We start from the raw sequence: 10788 nt of genomic DNA on the forward strand, positions 1-10788 counted from the left end.
CTGAGGGAAATTGTGCTGCCTCGTTGCAGCAGGTGCACCATTTGCCACCTAAACTGCCGCAGAGAAGGAGGAAATGGAAGAGAAAGAAACCGCAATACCACATTCCAAAGCCCCTTTGAGTTACTTTCTGTCTCTGCAATTGGCTGTAAAACGACGCTGTGGTATCGTTTCCATTTTTCATGGCTCTGTGGTCCTGAGTGCAATATTATCTGACATGCTACCTCCCTGGGGATTCAAACGGCCAGAAAATTGTCTCCAACTGAAAAAAGCTGGGGGGAAAGAAGGAGGACCCCTTGTTTCTCTGCTCATTTAGCAATTTATCGCCTTCAATACTGTCCAGTAGTGATTCAAATGGACAAAATTGATAGGCCCTTTTTCCTTCCTAGTCCTATTTCCTTTAGGACAGTTCTGGTTTGGGTTTGGTTTTTTTAAGTGGCATGAATGCTCTTCTTAAGGTGATGAATACATCTGTTCAGAAACCAGGAAATGCAAAAGTCAGAGTTTTACCGTTCAAACTAAATATTAATTGAACTCCACGACCTAGGGCTGTGGCCTGCAACAAAATTATAGAGCTGGTGAAATTTGTCTTTGAGATTTCTGGCCTTCTTTTCTTGGATTTTTTTTTTTTTTTCTTCTTTCATGAAGAATGCATAGGGACTTCCCTGGTGGCGTAGTGGTTAAGAATCTGCCTGCCCACGCAGGGGACACAGGTTCGAGCCCTGGTCCGGGAAGATCCCACGTGCCGTGAAGCAACTAAGCCCACGCGCCACAACTACTGAGCCTGCGCTCTAGAGCCCGCGAGCCACAACTACTGAGCCTGCGCCCTAGAGCCCGCGAGCCACAACTACTGAAATCCACGCGCCTAGAGCCCGTGCACCGCCACAGGAGAAGCCACCGTAATGAGAAGCCCGCGCACCGCAACGAAGAGTAGCCCCCGCTCGCCGCAACTAGAGAAAGCCCGCTCTCAGCAAGGAAGACCCAACGCAGCCAAAGATTGATTAGCTGATTAATTAATTAATTTTAAAAAGAATGCATATATGTTAACTGCCTTCAGCGTACCATACCTTGTCCAAATGCTGAACTAGACTTGATTTTATTGTCTAAATGCCAACCGATACTTTTTATTTGATTTAATCAACACCCCTGCAGGGTAGGTGGCCCTATTCCCATTTTGCAAATAATAGAACCGAGGCTTAAAAAGTTAAGGGTCTTGCCCAAGCCTACGTCTTCTGATTGCAGATCTTACCCACTTTCTACTTAGTGCTCTAATACCCTTTCCTTACCCTTCTATGTAAAAATAGTATCATATATAATGTTACCCTCTCTTATACATTTATATTTTATAACAATTTGCTCAAAGGTATGGGCTGAAGGCTTGGTTCCTGCATTAGTTCCCTAGGACTGCCATAACAAAGTATCATAAACGCAGTGGCTTAAAATAACAGGAGTTGGGCTTCCCTGGTGGCGCAGCGGTTGAGAGTCCGCCTGCCGATGCAGGAGACACGGGTTCGTGCCCTGGTCCGGGAAGATCCCACATGCCGCGGAGCGACTAAGCCCGTGAGCCATGGCCACTGGGCCTGCGCGTCCGGAGCCTGTGCTCTGCAATGGGAGAGGCCACAACAGTGAGAGGCCCGCATACCGCAAAAAAAAAAAAAAAAAAAAAAACAGGAGTTTATTCTCTTACAGCTCCAGAGGCTGGAAGTCTAAAATCAAGGCGTCAGCGGGGTCACGCGCTCTCTGATGGCGCCACGCGTACACCCTGCCTTGTCCTCCCCTGCTTCTGGCTGTTGCTGACATTCCTCGACACCTCTTAGCTAGTAGACGCATCACTCTAACCTCTGCCTCTGCCATCACGTGGCCTTCTCTATGGGTGTCTCTGTGTCTCTGTATTGTCTTCTTATAATGACACTAGTCATTGGACTAGGACCCACCTTCACTCAGTATGACTTCAGTTTAACTAATCGCATCTGCAAAAAAAAAAAAAACCCGTATTTCCAAATAAGGTCACATCCTGAGGTCCCCCATGAATTTGGGGGGATCACTATTATTACAGCCTCTATTGAAGAACGTTCTGACACCTATGAACAATTGGGAAATTCCTTGAGCTGCAGAGGGGCCTTCCCCCTTTCCTATCACGTTTCCCTGAAGAGACTATTAACTGATTCATTCATTCACTCGACAAATACTTAGTGACCGTCTGCTGTATGACTCTGGCCCTTGTGCAAGCTCGGGAGCTACAGCCCTGGAAGGACGAAGTTCACACTTCATGGTCCTTTGCATTCAACAGGGAGAAACTTTGGCCAGTGTGCTATGAAGGTGTGGCCGCAGAGGGCAGGAAGTGCAAGGCTTCATGATAGGCTCCGGAACTGGCTCGTCCTCCCTTCTAACACATTCTGCTGCTCTGAGCAAGTCACAGCCAGCCGGAGTCAAGGGGCTAGAGAAATAGACTCGCCCTCTTGAAGGGAAGAGGGACAGTGTAGGATTGTAAAGGGGGGGGGGGGAATGGCCGTCAAGAGGGCAGTGACAACTCCTTTGAGATTTCCCCCCAGTTTGCTTATGAGACTAAAGTAGCAGGAGAATCTCCTGTTTGCTCATGGAATTTTCAGAACATTAGCACTCGGCCTTGCTTTGCTTCCTTCCCTTGAGTGCGGAAGTTGCCAGTGGTGATGGCGTCTACTTCAGAGAATTGCTGGGAAGATTAAAGATGATGTATGTAACTAAGCTGAAGGTGTGAAGGTGCCGGACCCACAGTAGCCCCCCCCCAGCTGTCTGCTGTTGTCTCATGCCGGCTGATGATAGCTGTCACCATCGTGGTCATGGGAACCACGAGAGAAGACAGACACAGAGCCCTCAAGCAGGATGGAATGACTTCTCTCCAGGGGCCACCGGGATATGCCTCAGGTCCCCCCATAAACTCATCCGTGTTCCTAACTTAAGCCCATCCCAGTTGCCCTGTGCACATTCTAGAATGAATTGTACGGATTGGGGTTCAGAGTTGGAAACACAAGGCCAGCTTCTTGGGTCCCACCCAGGCCCTTGGCTCTACTGACTTGCCTGTGCAGGTGGTCTTAGGGGGATTTCGCTGAGCCCTCCGCATTCCCTACTCTAGACCACCCACCGTCCAGCCTGGAGAGGGCAGTGGCTGTGTGGCTTTGGGTCCCTGTGAATCAAGGGCTCGCCCGACTGGAGAAAACCAAGCATGAAATGGACGGGGCAATTGCGCTGTAAAGGACGCTCAGTGGGGAGGGTGTTTAGAGGAGGGAAAGATTCTCCCACTTGGGTGGCAGGGGAGCGGGTTGGGCCTTCGTGGATTATCCAGTTTATACCAGCGGAAAGGGAGAGGGAAGGATCCCAGATAGGAGTGGCTGGGCCCTCCAGGAAGAGAATGAATCACTCGTTTCTCTGGAGCTTCCTTCAGTTCTAAAAGGGGGAGGAACGGGAATGAGGTGGGAAGAGTAGGTTGGCGCTGGACTGTGGAGGACCTCAGGAGACGGGTATAAGGATGGGGACCCCGTTCATTCCGGGGTCAGGCATGCAACCGTGTCGTCTGCGGCCCCAGAGTGGCTATTCCATAACCCTGGTGCCCCAGTCTCTCTATAACTTTAATCATAATATTAGTATCTTTGATATTTAAAAAAAGACCCATACATCTGAAACTAACACAACATTATAAATCAACTATACTCCGTTATACAAGAAAAAATTAAATTTAAAAAAAAAAGAAGAGCACATTACACATTCAGGAGGGTAGATGGTGGCATGGCATTGAGCCAAACAACAGTAGGGTGTCACCCCTCCATTGAAAGTCTCTGAGTCTCTGGGGTTGGAGACCAAGATGGCAGCACACCAGGGCAGTGTGGTCTCATGTTGCCTATTCTAGGTGGACTGAGAACTAGTTCAGATTGGGAGTGAGTGGCCTTTAGGGGAGAAACCTTTGCTCCTAGAATTCAGAGGAGCACACAGATTTTCCCTTTGGCCCCTGCTGAGGCCGCCAGCTCTCTGGCCTGGTGCCTCTTAGGCTGTGAGCCCTTTAGGAAAGGGTTCTATCTCCCAGGGGTGCTGGGCAGAGTGCCTTGTACTCTATGAAGTCTGGACACATGTTTGAATGGATGTATCAGTGGATAATATGGCAGAGAGGAAAAGCTCAAAGACAATAAGTGTGAATACCCATATATTATGGTTCCAAGTGATATATAACCCAGACTGAAACTGCCTCTTGCGCCAAAGCAAATGTACTGACTAATGCAACAAAAGCCCAGAAGCTGGGGGTCGGAGCTAGGTATTCCGATGATGTCACTGGGAATACATCCCCTTGTCTTTCTTCTCATCCTTCCTCTGTTCCCTTCATTCCCAGTCTGGTTCTCCCTGCATGGTGGCCCTCCTCCCTGTCCCCAAGCTCCAGGGTGCATTCTCTCAGCTCAGCAGCTTGAGAGGAAAGGGAGCTGAGAAGGAGGGAAAGCAGGTTCCCAGGTGAAAATCAAGGCACTGGTACTGAGGAAGCAAAACGCAACAGATGTCCACAGTGATGGGCTTGTAGAAAAATTGGATCCCCTTGCTTTGAAATAGATCAGTCAAATGCCAGAACTCCATGCTTCCCTCCTGCTTTAATCAAGAAGACTGGAGGACTGGACATCAGATTAGAGTGGAAAGTGGGCAGCTTTGGTTGCCAGGCAGACCTGAGTTTGAATACTGACTCTCTCACTGTGTGATCTCAAGCTAGTAGCTTGACATCTCTGAACCTCAGTTCCCTTTTCTTTCCAGCTGGACCGTCAGCTCCATAAGGGCAGTTACCCTGTTGCACCTTTTCATTACTGCACCCCCAGTGCCTAGCAGCAGGCTACCTGGCACAGCGGCAGGTATTTGATATTGTTAAGTAAATCAATAACGGTTCAAGTTTGTTGTGCAGAGAAAAGGAAAACTGTATACGTGAAGCTCTAACAAAATGCCCGGCACGTAGAGGGTGATGGGTAAGTTATAGAGTTGGTCATTATCATTACTCTCCAAAGGAAGCATGGTGGAACACAGAACCAAAACAGTCCCGACAGCTCATGGAGAACTGGAAAGGGAGACAGGCCATTTAGGCTGTCAGTGGCTGCCTTGGTGGCCCGCGTTGGCCGTCGTGCAGTGGATGTGGCCCAGTGTAAACATCCCACACAAGTACTGAGTTCTTATTCTTCTTGTGTCCCCTGTGCAGCTGGAGCTCTCCAACACGGCCGTCCTGCACCAGATGCGGCGGGACCAGGTCACAGACACGTGCCGGGCCAGCAGCGCCGTGAGCCGCAAGCGGCGGGTGCTGACCCCCAACGACCTGAAGCACCTGGTGGTGGATGACGACCACGAGCTCATCTACTGCTACGTGCCCAAGGTGGCGTGCACCAACTGGAAACGGCTCATGATGGTCCTGACCGGGCGGGGCAGGTACAGCGACCCCATGGAGATCCCGGCCAACGAGGCGCACGTCTCGGCCAACCTGAAGACCCTGAACCAGTACAGCATCCCCGAGATCAACCACCGCTTGAAAAGCTACATGAAGTTCCTGTTCGTGCGGGAGCCCTTCGAGAGGCTGGTGTCCGCCTACCGGAACAAGTTCACGCAGAAGTACAACACCTCCTTCCACAAGCGCTACGGCACCAAGATCATCCGGCGGCAGCGCAAGAACGCCACGCAGGAGGCCCTGCGCAAGGGCGACGACGTCAAGTTCGAGGAGTTCGTGGCCTATCTCATAGACCCGCACACCCAGCGCGAGGAGCCCTTCAACGAACACTGGCAGACCGTCTACTCCCTCTGTCACCCGTGCCACATCCACTATGACCTCGTGGGCAAGTATGAGACGCTGGAGGAGGATTCCAATTACGTCCTGCAGCTGGCGGGCGTGGGCAGCTACCTGAAGTTCCCCACCTACGCCAAGTCCACGAGAACTACTGATGAAATGACCACAGAGTTCTTCCAGAACATCAGCTCAGAGCACCAGACGCAGCTGTACGAAGTCTACAAACTCGATTTTTTAATGTTCAATTACTCAGTGCCAAGCTACCTGAAATTGGAGTGAAGGGTGGAGGTGGGGAGAGGGGCGAGAATCGTGCTTTTTAATTTAAGATTTTTATTTGTCAAAAGAATTCTATGGATATTGGGTTATTTTGTAAATTAATATTTCTTCGGGGACGATGCTGCAAGCAGCAATAGTGAGAATTATTTAAAATCCTGAGTAGGGAAGGACGGCTGTCTTTGCAGGGGACTAGGATGGGTGTCCTTGTTTTTTTAGACATGAATCCCCCAACACTGTTTCAGAGGTTTCTTTGTGTTCTGGTGAATTCCATGCATTGTGCATCCCATAAATTCTAATTAATGTTATTTATAGTTATTTAAACATGGTCTCTGTATAGATTTCTTTTTGTGGCAGCAAGATTCTAACGTCTTTGCAGAAGAAATCTGTGTTTCGTTCTGTGCTTGCAGCAGCTCGTGCAGGGGCATGAATGTTCCCCTTATTAACCGCTCAGAGAGTCACTGTGATAACAACCATTGTGCTGTCTGTCGATACCACCGTTCTTGAAACTCTGCGAGAAATAAATAGAAAGAGGCGCCTTTGCAAGGGACTGATTCCAAACCGATTTCAGTTGACCCAAACGTTCCTCACACGAAAGAAAAGTGATCATTTTTTTAACCCAAGGAGAGAGCCGATTGTAGCTTTTTTTTTTTTTCCCCCACCCACCAGACTTAGCAATCTGGTAGAATAGGCTTTTCTACAGAATTTTTTAACTGGCAGTGCCAGTTGTGATGAAGGTAAAGTGGCTGGTGCTTTACATTCAACAAGTATTTATTAAGCAACTACTATGTGCTAGGCCTAATTCTAGACCCTGCGGATAGAGCATTGAACAAAACCAATAGTCTTGGCCCTCAAGAAGCTTTACGTGGACTCAGAGTATCCAGCTTGACAGTTAGCAAACCCCTGATATTCATGGACTTAACATGAGGTTTGGACTATTCACGAACAACCCCAGAAGGTTCAGGATCCCTACAAATTTGCATTTTTCTATGGCCCAAATTTGAAAACCACGTGCTTGGAACAGGCCACTTGGTGAGTAATCCAAGCTCATTGCCCAACATAAGAGATGACAAAAATGTTTCCTGTCATGTGCCCACTCCAATTTATTGGTAGTATCTGCCTTTAAGCCCCAGAACAGATTTGCCAGGCACGGCATGGAAGAGTGCTGTGATTGATTAGTGATGTCTGCCTTGGGTGAGGGAAAGGGACTATTCGCCAACCGTCTCCTCCTGTCATTTCCAGCCCAGCTTTAAGGTCTCCACCTAGAAGTGTTGTTTTCTACTCTTTGTGCCACGTAAAAGATTAAAATTTTGTGGCAGGACTCAGACATTGGAGGATTTGCAATGGCCTGGCATTTCTACTCCTTGTGAAGGTCAGAGGCGGACTATTTGTACACTTATGCATATCCGCTCCTCCAAAGGCCAAGAAACCATCGGCGCCTTTGCAACCACCAGCAATGAGCAGCAAGGATAGCCTTCTGTGATGGTAACCCACGCCCTTGTCCTCTGGGAGGCTGGAAACATTCCATTCCCTGTTCCTTGCTAATTAACGTCTGCACATGCTTCTCATTTCCGATGCCTCCGCTGAAGTTTGAGCCACATCCCTCATACAGCTAGTGAATGAGTTGGTAGCAGATACTGTATATAATAATAATAGTTCTAATAATAGGGGGTGGGGTGGGATGGGGTGTGGGTAACTTTTGCTTTTTGTTTTTGATGCAGTGTATAGCACAGAGGGGAGAAGAATATTCTAAATGAACAAAAAATGAATAATTTATTCACAGAAGCTATTAAAATTGTATTGTAAAGCTCACAGCCAGCTCAGTGAGCAGCAGCTGCCATGTCTCACGGAGGAAATTATTTTACTGAATGTGAGTGAGGTGTGCACTGGAGAGGGTGGCCAAAGCTATTTATAAGATGTTGTGTACCTTCTTCCAAGCTCTCTCTCCTTTGCGAAGGGCACGTCAGCTGTACCCTTGACGAATAGAGATTTATGCAATGTGTTTTACCAAGTAGAGTGACAGACTTCAGCTGTCCTTGGAATTATTCCTGGACCCTATTTCCAGGCAGAGGACACTGTCCTCAGAAACAAAGCTTCTGCTAATGCAAGAGGTTTCTGGCAGTTCCTGATAATGTGCTTCAGAGAACACAGGTTCTCCCCAGACACAAGTTGGTGTGATGCAAAATAAGGGTTTTGTAGTCACATATCCTTGGGAAACAAAGCGAAGTCCATTTCCTTTCTGCAGGACTTTTCAGAGCCTTGAATGTGTGCTGTGCGTTGTGAATTCCCAAGAGCGTCACTGATGGAGTCGGTGGCATTTCCTGACCTTCTGTGAGCGGGATACTCTATTTTGCAGATCATCTCAGAGAGCTAGCGTTCCACTGAATATTCCTTGGCTAGGTTGCTTTAGCACATCTGAGGTCTTCGAGGATAAAAAACTGCTTCCCTGACACCCCGCTTCCAAAAACAAAACAAAACAACAATAAAAGCACCACAGTCTCCACCCGGTTTATAGCAATGAAGGTACTTTATCAGATTAATTCAACTTTTGCTTAAGTGCAATGGTTCTAATCCTGGATATTACATGGGCCACGATTCCCTCCCTCCCAAAAGGAGTGCTGAAGAGTCTTGGGCGGTGCTGACAGAAGGAGGGGTGGGGGAGGGGCACAGAGCCTCAGCTGGTCCCCCTAGTGCTGGAGCCTAAGGTTGCTCAGTGCAAGCCAAGAGCGCTCAACCCTTGCTGAATGTTCCTTCGATTCTATAGTTTGGAATTGTTCAGTGTTCTTTCTGTACTTTAAGTGGAAATTCACGTGGATTTCCCGCGTTTTGCATTTCCACATCTCATCCTGCTTTGATCAGCTGTGATGCCTTCTTTCACTCGTCTTCTTGCTCTAGTGGGAAAGGGTGTCCTTCAGGGGACGATACTGCGGTATGGTTCGGCAATGAGGGGCTCTTTCTCCTCGTGTTTTGTGTTCATATTTTATTTTCTCTAATGGCATAAAAACTTTTTTTAAAAAAATCAATTCAACTGTTTTTGCAGAATGTAGAAAGTACTCTGTGTCCTTGGTTAAAAATAATCCATGGGTGAAAATGTGCCTGGAAAACAAAAGTTATTGGTTCTTTCGTTCCTTTTCTTTCTTTTTTTTTTTTTTTTTTTTTTTTAAAGAAGACTGTTTGGAAACACTTTCTATTGCATGCTTAGCTGGAGAAAAGTACAGGCAGGTGTCCCATCTCCGACCACTTTTCAGAGGTGCTGCTGTGTTTTCAAAACCAGGTACAGAGTTGTATTTACAAGGACATTCCTGCTTAACCTGTCCCTTTGGTTGGAAAACGGTAGAATATTAGTCACAGGGTTTGAATTCCTGCAGCTGCTTCAGACCCTCCCCCTTCCCTGCCTCCCCAGCTGGTCTGGGAAGAAGGGCAGTCTGCTGACCTGCTGGTGTCTCAGAGGGGACCTTCCTTCCCACCTGTCCACCAGGTGAGTTTCACTGTCCTGCCTGTTCACCTGTACGGCACAGGACAGCAGCAGGCAGTGGAAACTTCGGTCGGACCAGTGGCCTGGTGGCAAAGGCGTGGAAGCACCAGGGTCTGATCCCTACTGGTAGAAAATTCCCAGAACAAAAGCGAGTCCCCGGCATCCTTAGCTGGTGGCGTCTGGACCAGTGCTGAGGTAGTGATTGCAGAAGTCCCCCGTTCTAACCTGGCCAGAAGCCGAGGGACTCTGACCCTGGTGGGTGGGGCTCAGAGCAGGTCTCTCACAGCCTGGCCCTCCCCTACACACACACACACACACGCACGCACGCACGCACGCACGCACGCACGCACGCAATCTGAGCTGCCCCGTTCTGTGCGATCTTGGGGACCAGAATCTCTTGCCCACTCATGTCAGCAGGACTGACCTCATCACTCCCCCAAAGTTCCCACAACCAGTATTTCCTCCAGCCTTTTCCATCACAAACAACTGGACCCTATGAACAGGGAAGCAGCTTGACCTTCGGCCGTCAACGGGCGAATTTCGGTCTGTTACCCTTTGTCAGGTACAGAAGGGGCTGCCCGTACTATTTTCTTAGGAGCGTGCTCAGTATGGCATATGGACATATAATTTAACATCTTTGTGGAGTGTGATTTTCTTTTTTTTTACATATTTGTGTGCAGTAGAGGGCCTGTTGTAGAAAACTCTCCCTGTATCTTACTGTACTGTTCAAGAAAGCTGAATTCCACATTGCCAACAAAAGCGTGAAAATGTTCATGAACCTTCCTCCAGGAAAAGCCATTCAAGCCTGATTATTTTTCTAAGTAACTTCAATTAAATTGAAGAAAGAAAAGAAGCTTCTCTCCGTGTATGGTTTGTTCATGGCTCACTGACAGAGGACTGCAGGGGTGGGCTGGGCTGGGCTGTGTCCCTTAGCATGGGCGGGGCCCTGCTCACGTGTATCAGAGGACGGAGTGGGGGAGACGCACGTGCCGACCCCATTGCAGTCTTGGCCGTGGCAAAGACCTCCACAGAGCCGAGCCCTGTCTGTTTAGTGGATGAATAGCTTTCTTCCTTCCTGTTTTGTCTGTAAATTCTTTGTAAAGCGATGCATTAGAAGGCCCACCCTGATCGTGTAGGCTACCACCCCCGTGATAAATAAGGAAACAGGCCCTGAAAGGCTAAAGGGCGTTGGTGGCGGAGCCGGTATTCAAACTTAGGTTGATGTGCCTTCAGAGTTGTGGCACTCGACGACACGCCTCTCTTAAGTGCC

The 10788-nt window shown here is 48.5% G+C and overlaps 1 protein-coding gene across 2 annotated transcripts in view; it reads left to right on the plus strand.

The window, feature by feature from the left end:
• CHST11 (carbohydrate sulfotransferase 11) overlaps positions 1-10371 on the plus strand; it is a 281471-nt gene extending 271100 nt beyond the window's left edge. For both annotated transcript variants that reach the window (XM_059081760.2, XM_059081761.2), the window contains exon 3: positions 5195-10371. In XM_059081760.2, the coding sequence (XP_058937743.1) occupies positions 5195-6049 (855 nt within the window). In that variant the 3' untranslated portion in view covers positions 6050-10371. The remainder of the gene's footprint in view (positions 1-5194) is intronic.
• Positions 10372-10788: the final 417 nt, after the last annotated feature.

Source organism: Kogia breviceps, chromosome 12 (assembly GCF_026419965.1).
Source record: "Kogia breviceps isolate mKogBre1 chromosome 12, mKogBre1 haplotype 1, whole genome shotgun sequence".
Classification (NCBI taxonomy): Eukaryota; Metazoa; Chordata; class Mammalia; order Artiodactyla; family Physeteridae; genus Kogia; species Kogia breviceps.